Below are 18,808 nucleotides of genomic sequence, written 5' to 3'. Positions count from 1 at the left end.
GCAGGACAGATTCACAGCCGGGCTTCAGGACAGATTCACAGACGGGTTGCAGGACAGATTCACAGCCGGGTTGCAGGACAGATTCACAGCCGGGCTTCAGGACAGATTCACGGCCGGGCTTCAGGACAGATTCACGGACGGGTTGCAGGACAGATTCACAGACGGGTTGCAGGACAGATTCACAGACGGGTTGCAGGACAGATTCACAGCCGGGTTGCAGGACAGATTAACAGCCGGGTTGCAGGACAGATTAACAGCCGGGTTGCAGGACAGATTAACAGACGGGTTGCAGGACAGATTCACAGACGGGTTGCAGGACAGATTCACAGACGGGTTGCAGGACAGATTCACAGACGGGTTGCAGGACAGATTCACAGACGGGTTGCAGGACAGATTCACAGACGGGTTGCAGGACAGATTCACAGGCGCTGAAGAATTGCACAGGAACAGTTCATCGTTTTTCTTTTATTTGTTTTGTTACAAAGAGCATTCAGACATCAATGGATTAAACTGCCATTTATCAATAAATTAAAAATATATTCTCCCATATGTAAAATTATAAATATATAGTAGTACGTTTAACAGGGTACTGAGATGGAGAGCTGCTCATATGCCCATAGCAACTTACTAAAGATCCAACTCCAGCATAAGAAACACAATGGCTCATTTACCAACTTATCTACGGTACTGAACTATTGCACCACTGTGTAACCCCATACCTACTGATCCAATAATCAATTAGCTCTGACTTGCTTGGTGCAAAGTCTTATTGGTTGCTATGGGCTACTGCACTAGTGCACATACATTATATAACTAGCACTGCAGGCTGATCTAGTTGTTCGGCTGTTTGGGATAAAATATTAAATGTGCAGTGCAAATACCAACATAAAATAAAAACTGTTCCGCTAATTCCTCAGTTTCTATCAGATGCACCAAACCTGAACAAGTGGGATTTTGAGAAAAATATGACATATTAAAACATCATATCAATCATATTTTCAGCAGAAACATTTTTTCTTATCCAAAAAATAAACAACCACGTTTGCATAGTTCAAATTTGGCGTCAGGTCTAGTATCCTATAGCAACAAATAGAAAGTAGTATGTGCTGGCTTACTATGGTTATGTTAATAACAGGGTTAGCAGAAATGGAGTGAGCCTTGCTCCTGTTACCTGTTGCAGGCAATGGTTGATATTGCAGGTGTGGCTAAACTATAATTCCCAGCCTTCCCTATAGAGGTCAGTTATAGGTGGTATACAGAGTCGTAATTGTGCCAGAGTATAAGCCTCTGAAGTTGCCTATGGCTATTTTGTTCTGGAAAAGCAAGTAAAAAAAGGAGACAGATATACATGTAATGGAATGAAATAAAACAACGTGGGTCAGCGAGGCAGAATCACAATTTTCTTTAGTTCCACAGAGATGCCTGGAAAGAAATATTACATGTAAGATGTACTTGTAACTACGGCGTATGACACAGTCATAGCTGGCAGTCAGCATGGATTTACAGCACAGTCATAAAGCGAGCACGCGCACATTCAAACGAGTCTTTGCTTCACCATTGTATATTGAACGAGATTCCTCTTGTCCTACAAAATCTCCAGATCTACATGTCGTACCTCTGGATTACGTTGCTGAAAGACAAAGAAGAGGGATCACTTGTACAAGTACTTCCCTGTCTGGCTGTAGGCAATGGGGTTATATATATTATATATATATATATATATATATATATATATATATATATATATATATATATATATATATACACAATCTAAACTAGTTTATGGCCCCAGTTCTGTCCACGGTGCCAGAGGCTTCATTATATGCAATCACTTGAATCTGAAACCAGCCATAAAACTGTAGATCAGTTTCACTTAAAGGGGCTTCATTATATGCGATCACTTTAAAGGAACAGTTCAGTATAAAAATAAAAACTGGGTAAATAGACAGGCTGTGCAAAATAAAAATTTTTTTAATATAGTTAGTCAAAAATATAATGTATAAAGGCTGGATAAAGATATTGCATAAAACAGCTTATATGTAAAAACCTGCTTCATGTAAATAAACCATTTTCATAATAATATACTTTTTTAGCAGTATGTGCCATTGGATAATCATAAATAGAAAATTGCCATTTTAAAAAATAAGTGCCACCCCCTGGGATCCTACGATTCACTGTGCACACAAACAAACCATACATGTTAGGTCACATGAGCCAATTAACAGACAGAGTTCTGTCTTTTGCTTCCACACTTCTTCCTGTTACAGTTAGAGCTGTAGTATTTCTGGTCAGGTGATCTCTGAGGCAGCACACAGACCATCACAAAATGGTGGTTCAAGGCAAGAGATGTAAAAGGGCATGATTTACTTAAATATATATTCCAGTTTGGTAAGATTCTTTCATATGCCACTTAATTTGATATAAACTGTTGATTAAATATTCATTTTGGGGTATAGTTTTCCTTTAAAGCTGCCACCTTAGACACAGGCCCATGTGTGCCTATATGGTAAATACAGCCCTATGGGTCAACAGCTTCCAGCAGCATCACTTATTAATCTTATTCTTGTTCAAACTCAAATCAGTTATTTCTTATGCAGTGACAAAGAAAGGTAGATGGAAAAAATGCATAAAAATAAAAGAAAATTTCAAGGTCGTAAACCCCCTCCCCCCCACAAGGGCAACAGACAGACCAACAAAAATTAAGGTGATCTAGAAAATGTAACCAAATTGTGACAGATGCTGAAATGTCAGATGAAGATGATTCAAAGAGATAAGAGTGAAATGAATGTGTTGCCTGGGTAACGCACAAAAGGGTGTTATAAGAAATGAGTAATAAAACAAAAGAATAAATAGGAGACGGGGTAAATGTTGCAAAACAGGGTAATGGAAAGGTCAAAATGACCAATATATTTTTATGAGCCGTCAGTAAAAAGAAGCAGTCACTATGATTAGCGTATGTACAGGCGCTTCTGTGCTGCACCCCAAGATGCCACATCGACTAATACTCTAATCAGTGGATGGGAGACAGAGGCATAAGTGAGTGACAGCTGGGGAAAATGCTTATTCTAGATATTGTATAAGCCTATGATGAATGAAAGTTAGGATAACAGTTGGGATAAATATTTATGCCCTTCTAAGTGTATGAAGATGTCTGTAACAAGGTTTTAATACATCTTTAGCCATGTAATTAAGTATCAGTGGAGACAGACACACCCACAGACAGACAAGACACACACACAGAAACAGGTGTGTGTGTGTCTGTGTGTGTGTCTGTGTGTGTGTGTGTCTGCCTGTCTGTGTGTGTGTGTGTCTGCCTGTCTGTGTGTGTGTGTGTCTGCCTGTCTGTGTGTGTGTCTGCCTGTCTGTGTGTGTGTCTGCCTGTCTGTGTGTGTGTCTGCCTGTCTGTGTGTGTGTGTGTCTGCCTGTCTGTGTGTGTGTCTGCCTGTCTGTGTGTGTGTGTGTGTGTGTGTGTCTGCCTGTCTGTGTGTGTGTCTGCCTGTCTGTGTGTGTGTGTCTGCCTGTCTGTGTGTGTGTGTCTGCCTGTCTGTGTGTGTGTGTGTGTCTGCCTGTCTGTGTGTGTGTGTGTCTGCCTGTCTGTGTGTGTGTCTGCCTGTCTGTGTGTGTGTGTGTCTGCCTGTCTGTGTGTGTGTGTGTCTGCCTGTCTGTGTGTGTGTGTGTCTGCCTGTCTGTGTGTGTGTGTGTGTCTGCCTGTCTGTGTGTGTGTCTGCCTGTGTGTGTGTGTGTCTGCCTGTCTGTGTGTGTGTGTGTGTCTGCCTGTCTCTGTGTGTGTGTGTCTGCCTGTCTGTGTGTGTGTGTGTCTGCCTGTCTGTGTGTGTGTGTGTCTGCCTGTCTGTGTGTGTGTGTCTGCCTGTCTGTCTGTGTGCCTGTCTGTCTGTGTGTGTGTCTGCCTGTCTGTGTGTGTCTGCCTGTCTGTGTGTGTCTGACTGTGTGTCTGAGTGTGTGTCTGACTGTGTGTGTGTCTGACTGTGTGTGTGTCTGACTGTGTGTGTGTGTCTGACTGTGTGTGTGTGTCTGACTGTGTGTGTGTGTGTCTGACTGTGTGTGTGTGTGTCTGACTGTGTGTGTGTGTGTCTGTCTGTGTGGGTCTGTATGTCTGTGTGGGTCTGTATGTCTGTGTGGGTCTGTATGTCTGTGTGGGTCTGTATGTCTGTGTGGGTCTGTATGTGTGTGTGTGTGTTTGTGTCTGTATGCCTGTGTGTGTCTGTATGCCTGTGTGTGTCTGTATGCCTGTGTGTGTCTGTATGCCTGTGTGTGTCACAGACAGACAGATACAGAGACACACACAGACAGACACACCACTAAAACAGGGAAATGTTTATATGCTGCTGTTCTTCATAGTCCTAGAACTGTCACTATTTCAATACCATACACAGCCAAAGTCCCTTTCCTTGATCATGCAGAATATAAAGTATTTATTATAGAGATCAAAGCTGATTTGAATAAAGCCATTAGGTGAGGCACAAGCAAATGCAATGTCAATGCAGGACAATGGGTTTAATGCTGTGTTGCTAACGTTAACTGCATGTTACACACAGAGCCGGAGTCACACTCAATACAATGTAAATGTTCTTTTGCAGTATTAGAGAATAGAACTTTTTTTTTTCTTTTATTTTACAAAAGGTTAACAAACACTCATTATGTAAATGTCAAACTGCAAAAAAAGCCATTACTTGATTGCAGAACAAACACGAGTACTTGTGTATTGAAACTAAGATGATCTGAGCCGACATGAAATGGTGAAATTGCTGGATTTGCATATTTTAGTAATCCAATGAAAGGTGTAGCTATTTGTCTGGTAATTATGGTACAAATTGCTTTGTGTTCTAAAAGGCACATTCAAGTGATTTTGACTTTTAATTAAAGGAATTTCAGTGCAGGAAATATCAAACTTTTATTATATTAAATATGTCTTATGTTAATTTTTTCTTTAACAGAACACAACAGCATGATAAATCCAGACAAAAAGGGTACAAGAGGAAAAACGATAACGTCTTTAAAGGCAAGATTCAATTTTGGCCAGAAAGGGAACGTAGTAGCAAAGTTATAATATTTCATAGGTCAGTTGTCTAAATCAGGTCAGTCCCCATGTGCATTTCCCTTTGAGTTTTAACAATAATCCTTTAAATAAGATTTCAGCATTCAATTGAAATTGACTACATGATGTAAACAGTCTGCCCCAAAACATTAGGGGGCTGCAAAATACACAAATGTCCCCCTCCATCCAGCCAGTTCACCTTCAGAGTGAATGGGAATTACTCCAACCTAGAGATTGGCAAATCTGCGTAGTTTTGCGAATTTACAGCGGAATTCGCGAAACAGCGAAAATTTCACGCATTGAAGTCAATGGGTGTTAAAAATAATTTTGAAGCGAGCGTCAATTTTTATATGTGTGACTATTTGGTCCAAATGCATTAATGAATTAATAATTTTGATGCTCGACAGTGCATTAATGAATGAATAATTTTGAGGCGTGACAATTTTTTATTGACGCAACTGATTTTTTGCTGGCAAATTGTCGCAGCAGTTTCAAATTAATTTGGTAACGGCGAAATGAGGAAATTCACTGCGAATTTGTGTCTGGCAAATTTATTCGCCCATAACTGCTCCAAGCTTCAGGTCCTGTTAAGTAACAGGCAAATATCACTTGAAACCATTCTGGATGGTGGTTGGACAGCACTGTCCTAGATACTCCTGCTTACAATGTCTGTAAGGAATATATTTGGGGTAAAACACTTATTTGTTGTCAATCTATTGCTTCCTATAAACTTGTTTTAGGGCAAAGACACATGCTCAGATTCAGGGAGATTAGTTACCTGACGACAAATCTCCTCTTCTTCGGGGCAACTAATCTCCCCGAAACGCCTCCCCTGAAAATCGCTGGCGGGATGGCGCTCTGAGCGCTTCGTTTTCTAATGTCGCCAAAGTTGCCTCATGAGGAAACTTCGGGCGACTTCGGAAATTGAAGCGATCCGAGTGCCATCCCGCCGGCGATTTTCATTCTAGCTGGCGGGAAGGCAGTTCGGGGAGATTTGTCACCCCGAAGAAGAGGAGATCTGTCTCCGGGCAAATAATCTCCTGAATCTGAGCGTGTCTCTCTGCCTTTAAGGTGGACATACACAGGCCTGCCCCACCTATTTCTGGCCACAAATTGGCTGATTTTGATCCCATTGGGGTGACGACTGCATTAGCTCTTTGATCGCCATAACAGATCAGCATGATATTGTCTACCTCAAGGTGGGTATATCGGAGTAAGATCTGCTCATTTGCAAGATCTGTTCATTTACAAGTTGATCCAGGGACTGGTCCGATTGCCATTTTGGAGTCAGGAATGATTTTTTCACCCCTGAGGCGAATTGGAGAGGCTTCAGATGGGGCTTTTTGCCTTCCTCTGGATCAGCTAGCAGTTAGGTAGCTTATATATAGAGTTAAGGTTGAACTTGATGGGCATGTGTCTTTTTTCAACCTAACTTACTATGTTTTAACTATGACTACGCAAAACAAGTGGATCTTTAAATGGGAAGGGTGGTAGTGTACCTCACATTGGCTTGTGCTGGGTAGATACACACTACACTGATTCTTGGAGGATATAGTTGACTTTGCAAATGAATTCATCACAGTGGATATCTGGGAGAAGACTTTAAAGATTTGGTCATATTGAGAGGGAGGAAGGGCTGGCAGACCTATAACTTTTCTCTTATTCAAATTCTTGTGAAGCATTGGAAAACATTACTAAAACAAACATAATATCATCCCTTACAAAGCTAATTGAAGAGTATACTGACAGACAGAATTCTTTTTTTCTTCTAAACCTTCATTGCTTCTCTGGAAATAAAAATCAGAAGGCGGTTAGTTAAAAATAGTAGGCCGAAGCCTTGGAAATTTACCTTTAATTCTTTTTCAAGCCGGTCTACTTCAGCTCCTAGCGTGTCTATAATATTTTCACCATGCTTAAGCATGAAAGCTTCTAAGTCCTCTGCTGTCTTCACCTGACGGATTTCCTATTTAGAGTATAAAAATAAATAAATAAATATATATATATATATATATATATAGCACTCACGGGTATTGTGATAAACAGTTTTTATTGGAGTATTACAATCTACCCCACATCAACGCGTTTCGGTTCTCTCCGAACCGTCATTTATTTTTATTTTTTTAATTTATTTATTTTTTGCAAGAATATTCCTACTATGTTAATGTATTAACTAACTGTTCATAAATAATTCATGGAAAAAGGGTTTAAAAATGTCAAGCGGAAGAGCAATTAAATTGCGACAAACATATTTTATTATTATTAACATATTTATAAAATGTCAACATACTAAGTGCTATACCATAAAAGGGTGAATACACCAATGGGCCTTCCAACACTATTACAAGGGTCATGAGGTAATGTCTTATATACCCAATACAATTAGCAAATATTTGCACAGATATAATAATGTTAATAGTACAACTACCATGTTGCAAGCTGGCTTATTGGTATGATTAAACGTATATATAAAATAGCAGCATAGTGATGCATAGTCTATACTCATCACTTTTTTTTTTTTTCACCCATAACCCTAAGTCACTCCATTTCAATACAGGACATACTGTATGTAGTAGTGATGTGCAGGCTGGCCCGATACCTGCTGGTTTACTCACTGGTAGGGCGGGTTCAGGCCGACCTCTCTCCCCCATTTGCAGTCGGCGACCTTACACTGCCGGCTTCCAACTTCCGGATTTATAGACGTGTCCCTGCTCGCCCCGCCCCTTTTGTGACATAATCGGTGGGGCGGCACAGGTCTATAAAAGGAAGGGGGAAGTCGGGCGTGGGTGGAGGGAGGTCGGGTCTGGGTAAACCCAACCAGCACATCACTAATATGTAGGTAAACCTGTCCTAACTGCATTCAAAAATTCTCATTTCCTGTCTGAAGCAAAAAAAAATCTTGGCCAAGGGGTCTAGATATCAGTTCATCCTTCTTACTGGTTTTCTCTCACTTTCTGGTACAGCTTGTCATTATTTACATTCTATCAGTGCCCCTCTGAGATACAAAACAATGGAGTAACATAAGGTAAAAGGCAAATGTATAAGAACATTTTTTGGTCCAAGCAAAACCAAATCTTGAGCTGATTTGTTAAGTTCAGTCAGTGAGTTAAGATAAATTGCATCTTCGTAACATCTCTCTATATTGGGATGGTGGACACTTCCAATTATCTAAAGCTGGCCATAGACGTGCAGATTTTCCTGAAATATCGGACTTCCCCATCTCCCGACCTGCCACTAACCATTCAGATCAAATAAAGTAGTAAAAAGAACAGATCAGACGATGTTCTGCCCTGACAGCAATTGTACGAAAGTTTATATCCGACAAAAGCTGGTGACAGTCTTCCACTCAAAATCGTCCGATCGGCAATACATGCAGAGATATTATCGTCAGCCGACAGAAATCTTTTAACCTGGCCAATCGTTCAAACGAACAATCTCCATGGGACAAAAAAAGTTGTGACTCTCCACACACGGTCCGAAAATCGTACGCGGATCTTTGCCATAGACGCAAAGATCCGATCGTACAAATCGAGGATTCTACGATTTTAGGACCGTGTCCCGACATTTTTCGTCCGGCGGAGATCGGTCGTTTGGTCGATCGGACAGATTAGAAAATTTCTGTTGGCTGCCGATAATATCTCTGCATGTATTGCCGATTATTCGATATCAGTGGGAGACTGTCACTAGCTTTTGTCGGACATAACTTTTGTACGATTGCTGTCAGGGGCAGAACATCGGCTGATCTGTTCTTTACTACTTTATTTGATCTGAATGGTTAGTGGCAGGTCGGGAGATGGGGAAGTCCAATCGTTCGAGAATTCCAATGATCGGATCTTTGCATCTATGGCCAGCTTTACAGCCACTGCAGTAGTGGATAGATAAGAAGGGTTAGAGAAACCCAAAGTGAGAAATGTCTTCAATGTACAGTTAAACCAAGTTTTAGCGAGAAAGCTAAGTATTATTAAAGTTACTGTATAAAATCAGTAACAACTGGACAATATGTTATCCGAAAAAAATTAAAAATAAAGAAATCATCTAACTTACATTTAACACCAGATCAATATCCTGTTTTTCCAAGTAAGATCGTGTAACAACTCGACCATCGAAATCAACTTCTGCCTTGAAACGAACCTTACTCATTCCCATGTCGGTGGCTTTAACATCATGAATTGCTCTAAAAAATAATTAAATATTTGGCTCAGCAAAAGACAGAGTTGAATCACTGCTTGGAAATAACTTCAGGTTCTTTGTGTACTATATAGTAATTGTATGTACAACCATCAAGACTCATTGTGCAATGATAAAGAATTACAGACATTAATATGATTATATTTTATGGTTTCACTACTTCCTAAAAGCTCTGCAAGTCCCCCATGTTGTAGCCGGAAGAGGTTTCCGATTCTCATTTGTTACTTGCAAACGCTTATAGCGAGTTTTAAAACCCTCTTCTCAGGGGATCTAGAATAGGTCTGGGAGTAAGCAATACCACCCAAATTTGGCTTACCTCATTTTAATTACTTTTTATGACGGTTTAGGATTTTTTTTTAAAAAAAAAACATGGAAACCCACCATAAACAACATAGGAATTATTTTTGTGTCCTGCTCACTGGTCAAGGTGTATTCACTGAATACAATCTTTTTATCAAAGGAGGTAAAGTTTACGATAAAGTCATCTGACAGGCTCCAATTACATTTTGATCCTTGTTGTTTAAAGGAAACTGCCATCAGCTAACACCTGGTAGGCTTATCTTTCCATAATCATGGATGCAGCCGCGATCTGAAGGGATTTTTACACCTGCCCGATCTAAATCTGGCCAACTTTTGGCCAGATATCGGTCTTGGAAGCCCATCGGATGGCACCACACACGGGCCAATAGGCTGCCAACTCGGTCTGGTGGCAGCTTTTATCAGCCCCTGTATGGGTGCCTTAAGTCTGTGGAGCTTTTTTTAGAAACATACCTCACTGCAGGATCACTTTCTAAGAGTTCGGTGAGACGCTGCACTTGATCTGGTTGTATTGACCTTCCAATTAGTGCTTCAGTGTTAGTGTAGATAAGGAAGGCTGATACAGCTCCTAGTAGTGTTCCAACACCCAATGACCCCAAACTGTCATAAAGTGGGTTTCCTGTTTATGATACAAACACAGATACTAAGTCCAATGAGATATGTACCTTACAACAGAGTCAAACACAATAATAATTTTCTAAATGACTGTAACGATTCATTTTTTCATGATATGCAAGATAGATTAGATGTGAAGATTAGATACGTGCAAGATTTACTTTTAGTCTTCTTGAGTGCTGCTTACCTCTCTCAGAGTGCAAGTGCCTATAATAATTACTCTCAGGACAGGTCACATTTGGGCAACATTTATATTGTCCTTTTTTGTTTAGCAAAGATGTTCATGGATAAAAGATGCATATGTTCTGTTTTTTTTAAAAATAAATAGCATACTACCAAAAGCAAGATCATGTAAAATATGTACAATCCCATTCAGGCTGGAGTTACATGAAAACAACTCATTTTCTTGTTAGAAAACACAAGCTGATTTCTAATGGTGAATATATCATATTAATATAAGTATCTGCTTGTAGCACTGCTGAGTACCGCCAGAGGTTTAAATGGTATGAAAAAAAAATCAAAATATAATTTCTTTGTTTAGAGGCTTGATGAAATGAAAAGTAAACGAGTGGCTGCAGTGAAACAGATGGTGATGCTGAAATGAATAATTGAAAGTAAAGCTTTGTTCATTTGCAGGGTACAATTTATTTTGACGTACACGGATTACCCACATACTATTAATCTTAGGAGCAGAGTTCCACAGTTGCTCTATTTATTAATTGTATATATATTTTACACGACTCATTGACACAGATGGTTTCAGGCACATTGCACCTCTTTCCCATAGAGCTTTATCATTTTGTAAGTGTAAGCTCAGCTACACGGCCATGGTCAAAACTAAACTAGTGTACAATATACTGATACTTAGAGCGCTAATTATGTTGTGTTTGTTTTATTTTAATATATGCATGATTCTCTAAACTGTTAAAACACGAGTGTACAATTATTTACCAGTAAGTGAGGTCAAACCCATGCAGGAGGCAGCCATTACCAGTCCTAAAACTGCAGCAGCATCCTCCATCAGAACCACATTGGTACTTGGATCACGGGACTGCATCACTAAAAAGAAAATTCACATTTTAACATTTAACTTGCTCTTTGTGCATTACTGTACCATATAATAGTAGATCCTGTGCATGACAGTTGCTAGGAAGAGTCTTCAAGAAAAGGAAATTAAAGCGGATGTAAAGGCAAAAAAAAAAAAAAATCCAATTTTTACTTTCTTTAATGAAAAAGAAACCTATCTCCAATATACTTGTACTAAAATGTGTACTGTTTTTATAATAAACCTGACTGTATGCAGTGAGATCCCCTATTTGTTTTACTTGCTCTGACTGCTGTGGATAGGAAACTTCAGATGGTCCCTAACTGCTCTGTAGGAAAACGATCATACCCCTCCCCACCTTACTTCCCTGAACTCAAGTAGCTTTGTTTGTTTCCCTGCAGAGCAGTCGGTGACTGTGTAGAGCTTCGTATTGGATTTTATTTGTGCCTTTACATTCCCTTTAGTGTTTCCAACTCCAGCTGCAGGGACAAAGATCATGGAGCAAGATAACATAAACTGGGATTCTATTTGAAGGATTATTTTGCTGCAGCCAGTGGTTCTGTAGAGTTGGAGAAAGTTTGTATTAAACTATACAAAAACTATAAAATCCACATTAGATTACATGCCAACTAGGACCCAGTGCAGTCTGAATATTCTGATTATTAATCAAGTCTTGCTGTATTGGCTTCTGGCAGATTTTATTTGACTTGAGCTGTTTTGATAATTTATGATGATCCCTAAGCAGCCCAGACCACACTGAGCATGTGCACGGTCTTGGTCTTTGTTTAACAAAGTTACAAGATGGTGAACCCCCCTTTGGCCAATTTTGAAATCATAAAACATTTGTTTTATTAGGCTTGTGGTGCAGTAAGTTCATGTTTATGTTTCGTATACAAAATACAGCATTTCTAGCATTATTCTGTTTAAGACTTAAGTTCCCTTTGAAGAGCAAGACTAAGCTAATCTTATTGTCAGCGACCTCCAATGACTTCTAGCATCATAGTGAGTTACTCCATAACTGAGAAGAATTGTCCTTACTTTATGGTCAAATTTAGGATAGCTGCTCTACTGTTGTGGCTTACAGGAGGTGGAAGTATATCAAACAATTGAACATAATGTGAAACATAAAATCCTCTACTTTTCTATTTATTAATAAAATATAGTAATCATAAACTAAATATTAATTTTAAAAAGGAATGAAGGCCATGCTGCTCCTGTAAATTACATTTAAATTTCCCTGCTACTGCACAGTATATATGTCAAAGAAATGAAGGTACTGAACATGATTGTAGGCCTGTGCTACGGGGTGTTTTTGTAAACCGAGAAAGGTCCCTGATTAAACATGTTTATAAGCAGCATCCAGATCAGAAACAAGATGAGTCAGTGGCAGCTCCTCTCGCATAATCTCATTTGCACCCCACACACATACAGCACAGACTCAGTCTGCAGGCAGAGAGATTATCAGGGAAATAATCTGCCATTCTACACACAGCCTGATGAATAATCAGGTAAAATTAATTCAATCAGAAATGACACACAGAAAAAATCTCAAAGAGAAGAAGAAAAAAAGATCTCTTTTGAAGTGGTTGCTTCAGCCACATTAAAGGGGAACTGTCGTGAAAATTAAAATTGAATGTGAGCTTCAGCATACTGAAATAAGAAACTTTCTAAATACAATCAATTAAAATTCTTTACTGTTTCTGAAATAATCAAGTTTATGTTCACTATCCCTCTCTCAGCAGCTGTTTCTCTTCATTCTGTCTTCATGCAGCAGTTGGGTGTCAGATATTCATTGACAGTTAGATCCAATATATCTTATAGGGGGAATTCCTTTCCTCGCAGATTTATTAGAGCTCATTTAAATAACAGATTCCAGAACAAAAAAATCTAACAAAATAACTGCCTTTTGAACAAATCCTGCATGTAGAGAGACAGGATTCCTGGTGATTTTAATTAGGGATGCACCAAATCCAGGATTTGGCCTTTTTCAGCAGGATTCTAATTCGGCTGAATCCTTGGGCCTGGACGAACCGAATTCAAATCCTAATTTGCATATGTAAATTAGGGGCGGGTAGTTAAATCACGTGACTTTGCATCACAAAAGAATTTTTTCCACTTTTTCCTTTCCTGTCCCTAATTTGCATATGCAAATTCGGCCGAATCTTTCACAATGGATTCGGGGATTCGGCCGAATCCCAAATAGTGGATTCGGTGCATCCCTAATTTTAATAGACTGAGCTCTAACACAACTTCTAGGCAAAAGGAGTAACTGTGGTCTGCTGCCTTCTGATTCTGCTGGGAAAATGGCTTCCAAATACATATACGCAATTAATTCTGCCTTGGGTTTATTTTATATTTAAATGATTTTTAGCAGACCTAAGGTATTTAGATCCAAATTATGGAATGCTTTGGATTAGAGATCCCGTATCTTTACTATTATTATAAGCAACAATATACAGTATAAAGCAAAAAGGCAATGAAAACATAAGGTATTCAAAACAGGGTGCATTCCTTTTAATGCCCCTAGTAATAACACATACCGTACTGGTAAAAAGATAGTCCTTTGGCTCTGGAACTCTTCCGAATTTCATTGATTGCTACTAGAAGTGTGGCTTTAAAAAAAAAAAGAAGCATTATGAAAAGTGACTTTACCACAGATTAATATTCCAGAAAGAGGGGGTATAATTAAAATAAAAATTCATACAAAGTTATTTTTCCACTAACCTTACTAATTAAAGAAGACTTTAAGAAAATATATTATACAAAGCATATCACCATGTTGGTTTCCCCCGACACAGGGGATTCATTAATTTAAGAGAAGTCTCAAGATTTGCTAGAGAAAAAAATGTCATGCAACATATGAATAATGCCAGATGATAAAGCTGAAAAATATTCCAAAAGAAAAAATCTGCTCCTAGTGAAACCGTTGAAATAATCACCAGATGAGAAAAATAACATATGGGCAAAAAAATTAACACGTATTGTAAAATGTATACTGAAGCAGTAGCAGATTCTTAATGAATCAGATGCAATTTGAGAGTAGGACTGGCCAGATATGGGATGACTTTGACGTAGTTGGCCAGCTTAAATATATTGCAATATAGGGTCAAACAATCCCTGTTTTGTTTAAAGGGTAAGGCATTTTTTAGTAGCTGTTTGCACAAAATGTCTCAATGTCTTAAATATATTGATAATGGGTTGAGTGCAGAGGACTCTTGTATTTGTCTATATGTATTTTGTGGTCACAACCTCATTGCACCCCCGCCTAATGGTTTTAAGAATTAGTGGTGAGCACAACTTTCCCTTGTTTGTTATAGTTATACAGGAGCAGTGACCAGCTCCATGTTGTAGCTCCCACCCTTCCCAGCTATAGTCAGGTGATCCCACTGGTGTCTAATAAAAGGGCAGCCAAGTTTGGGAGTTTTACTTTGAAAGCAGCAAGTAAGTTGCAGGTAAAAGTTAGTCCCTTTATAAAATGGATAATGAAGCAATAGAATTCTTAATAAATCAGATGCAAGTTCATTGTAGGACTGGCCAGATATGGGATGACTGACGTTGTTGGCCAGCTTAAATATATTGCAATATATGGACAAACAATCCCTGTTTTGTTTAAAGGGTAAGGCATTTTTTAGTAGCAGTATGCACAAAATGTCTCAATGTCTTAAATATATTGATAATGGGTTGAGTGCAGAGGACTCTTGTATTTGTCTTAAATAAGTAACTTTTTTTTTTATATAAAACACAAACAATGTGTATTACCTCCTTCAGACACAAGTGAGCCGGCTAAGATGCAATAGGCCTGTAAAACACATAGAATAATTAGTCAGCTATCTGCAACAAAATACACATGTTGTAACTGATAAAAAGTCTAAGACTGACCTACCCAAAGCAGAGATTCTATTGGCTGTGGATGAAGCAAACCAATGATACCGTGGTACCAGGAAAGGCCTGCGCCCATCATGAAAATGCCCACACCACTGATTAAGGAAGCAATGTAGCGCATGTTTGTAAAGCCATACCTACATGATATAAGAGAAGACAGAAGGAAGAAATCAGTGTAATCAAGGATACTCATTTTCACTGGCCTGTGACACAATTGTATACAATTAATTAAAGAAATATATGGTGAGCTCCACCTAAACCTTAAAAAGCTCATTTACAGTACAATCCAAGTACAAGGACTAATTTATGTAGAATGGTGTCAGATAACTTAGTAGGGCCTGAGCATCAGTAATGGTAATGAAGGCAGCACTGCGGGTGTAAGACTTTGTTAACAGTCATGTAGAGTTTGTACATAATTTGTTCTAAATGGCAGAAAACCAAAACTGCCCTCTCTTGGCCTCTGTAAGGGACTATGGTGGTGGAGAAGTGGTTCACCTTTAAGGTGACTTTTAGTATGTTATAGAATGGCTAATTCTAAGCAACTTTTCAATTTGCACCCTAGCAACCAGATTGCTTAAAATGCAAATTGAAGAGCTGCTGGATAAAAAGCTAAATAACTCAAAAATCGTAAATGAAAACCAATTGCAAATTGTCTCAGAATCTCACTCTCTACATCAGGGGTCCCCAACCTTTTTCACAGGTGCGAAACAGTCCGATGTAAAAAGAATTGGGGAGCAACACAAGCATGAAACAAGTTCCTGGGGTGCCAAATAAGGGCTGCGATTGGCTATTTGGTAGCCCCTATGTGGACTGACAGCCTACAGGAGGTTGTACAGTGGTTTACATCTGTTTTTTATTCAACCAAAACTTGCCTCCAAGCCTGGAATTAAAAAATAAGCAACTGCTTTGAGGTCACTGGGAGCAACATCCAACGGGTTGGGGAGCAACATGATGCTCATGAGCTACTGGTTGGGGATCACTGCTCTACATCATACTAAAAGGTGAACCACCCCTTTAAAGCACAAGAAATGAACCTTAGTATAAACTGCTTCTAAATTTACAGGAATGAGGGGTATCTATCCACAGGTTTCCCAATACAAGGTCCTGGTTTCCTTAGCCCAAAATGAGTTTTGTTGCTGATTTTTCCTTGCCTATAGAAGCTTTATGTTTGGTTCCAAGGATACATTTGAAAACCAGTCTTCCAAGCTGCTTTATGAGGTCATGTTAAACCATAAATATGGGGTCATCTGTGTAATATGTATGTATTTATGAATATTTTTATTTGTATAGCACTCATTGAGGGAATATATTAGTAGAAGAAACAGGGGGTTATTGCAATAATAAGTACAAATACGTACAAAAATATAATACACATAAATATAAGTATAGTTACAGCACATATTAAGTGCTAATTGTCAAGAGACAAAAGGATGAGAGTCCCTGTCCTGCAGAGCTTACAGCCTAAATGTCATCTAAGAGGATTTCCAACCTGGAGAACTCCAACTGCAAAATTAAAACTCCCTGCATCTCATTGGTGGCTGAAGGCTTTTAGGGGATGCTTCTAACTGGAGTTACACACACAAGAGAAGAAAGACAATTCCCCTTGTTAGATTGTCAGAAATCCTTTCTGTATGGGGAATAAGACAAAAAGGATGATAGGGGAAGCAGAGCGATGGAGATTACCACGAATTAGAACATCACTGAGGACACAGTTGCTAAGGTGATCAGTGCCATGGAGCACATGATCAATCATAACATTTTCAGTGTTGTAAAAATACCGGAATTACAAATGGAAACCATAACATTTTCCTGCGTCCTATAATTACATGAACTGCTCAGTGTTTCTGGAAAAAAATGAATGTCATTTAATTCGGCTTTTTGTTCTAAGCCCTTCTCTGCATAGGCTATTTAGATCTAATCTTATTACTTTAATGTTATGCACCACAGCTGCTGATGAAATTGATTTAATCCCTGTTTTTTATGCATTCAGAAGTTTAATGAACTAGTATTTAAATATCCTCTAAAAGCCATTCTGAATTTAATTCCCGGAGCCTTTGTGTGCAATTTCAGATACATTTTGATACCGGAAATCCATTTCTATATATATTATTATTAGCACTTGGAAGTTGAATTGTCCGTAATTATTCTGCAGAAAATGATTACTTGTGTGCCAGAATTAAATTCAGAGCTCAATAAAAGCAAAGTAAATAATTATTTCATAACGGCGCCCATCTTAGGTGCCTAGTAATAACTGCATAACAAAACCCATCCAAAAGAGCAGTCTTTTGTACCATGATAGTACAGGTATGGGATCCATATGCGGAAACCAGTTATCCAGAAAGCTCCAAATTACAGAAAGGCTGTCTTCCATAGACTCCATTTATTCAAATAATAAATTTTTTTTTAAAAAGGTTTCCTTTTTCTCTGTAATAAAAAAAACAGTATCTTGTACTTAATCCCAACTGAAATAGAACTAATCCTTATTGGAAGCAAAATCAGCCTATTGGGTTTATTTCATGTTTACATGATTTTCTAGTAGACTTTAGGTATGAAGATCCAAATTACGGAAAGATCCATTATCCGGAAAACCCTAAGTCCTGAGTATTCTGGATAACAGGTCCCATACCTGTACAAAAGTTTGTTGCTGTGCTCTGATGCTGACAGAAAGTCCTACTATCAATGATTTTCTAGGCAGGTCTGCTATAGGTATTAATTGGTGATGATCAAGTGATCAGGACGACCCACACAAGACCAATATAGCTACCCATTGGTGTGGGACAGAAAGTCCATGAGCTATCAGGGATAACTTTAGGAGCATGGAATTTTATTCACTATTACAGAGCTCCTTTGAATTCAAGCTAGTTCAGCAGCCACTTAGGGGCAGATATATTAAGCGTTAAATTGAAAATTGATTTTTTTTTTCATGGTCAAAACTGTCAAATTCCACTAGGGAATTATCCAAATTCGATTTGAGTTTTTTTTGAAACATTTGAATTCGATTTTCAAGATTTATCATACTGTGGCCCTTTAAATTTGACTATTCGCCTGAATTACTGTATGGGAGAGGTGCAGTGACCAATTTGGAGTTGTTTGCAGCCTGACATTTGAGTTTTTTTCAGCGAAAAAACTCGATCCGAGTTTGGTTGAATTCGATTTGAATCGAGTTTGAGTCTGTAAAATTAGTTTGAGTTTAAGATATTCGATTTCTTTTTTCTTAAATAACCCACCCAGTCGAAAAAAGTCACATGAATTCAAAATTTGACCCTTCATAAATGTGCCTCTAAAAGCAGTCATATACAGCCCAATTCCATACAGCAGCCAACAGAATGGCCCCGCAGCCCAAACGGATGGATACTGTAAAATGAGTCATAACGAGTCATTTGACCATTCAGGAAAGCACATCCATTATTTGTGACAAGAAGAAGTTTTTTGTTTTTTTTTAAAGCAATAAGGTCATAAGTAGGTGTACGAATAAATGAACTACATAGAAATGTGATAAAAGACCTTAAAGGAGCTGTCCACCTTTGATTTAACTTTTAGTAGGCTGTAGAGAGTGATATTCTGAGACAATATGCAATTGGTTCTCATTTTTTATTACTTGTGGTTTCTGAGCTCTATATCTTTCTATTCAGCAGCTCTCTAGTTTGGAATCGCAGCAATCCGGTTGCTAGTGTCCAGATTACCCTAGCAACCAGGCACTGATTGGA

At 38.7% G+C, this 18,808-nt stretch overlaps 1 protein-coding gene across 1 annotated transcript in view; it reads right to left on the bottom strand.

The window, feature by feature from the left end:
- Positions 1-450: 450 nt before the first annotated feature.
- Positions 451-18,808, bottom strand: part of slc30a9.S (solute carrier family 30 (zinc transporter), member 9 S homeolog) — a 39,503-nt gene continuing 21,145 nt past the window's right edge. Inside the window, 8 exon segments of the mRNA NM_001093693.1 lie at positions 451-1,630; positions 6,906-7,019; positions 9,098-9,227; positions 10,013-10,178; positions 11,126-11,233; positions 13,760-13,831; positions 14,979-15,018; positions 15,103-15,238. Of these exon segments, the coding sequence (NP_001087162.1) occupies positions 1,586-1,630; positions 6,906-7,019; positions 9,098-9,227; positions 10,013-10,178; positions 11,126-11,233; positions 13,760-13,831; positions 14,979-15,018; positions 15,103-15,238 (811 nt within the window). The 3' untranslated portion in view covers positions 451-1,585.

Source organism: Xenopus laevis, chromosome 1S, assembly GCF_017654675.1.
Source record: "Xenopus laevis strain J_2021 chromosome 1S, Xenopus_laevis_v10.1, whole genome shotgun sequence".
NCBI classification, from domain to species: domain Eukaryota; kingdom Metazoa; phylum Chordata; class Amphibia; order Anura; family Pipidae; genus Xenopus; species Xenopus laevis.
The sequence above is the reverse complement of the archived record's forward strand: the minus strand, read 5'-3'. Positions and strand labels throughout refer to the sequence as shown.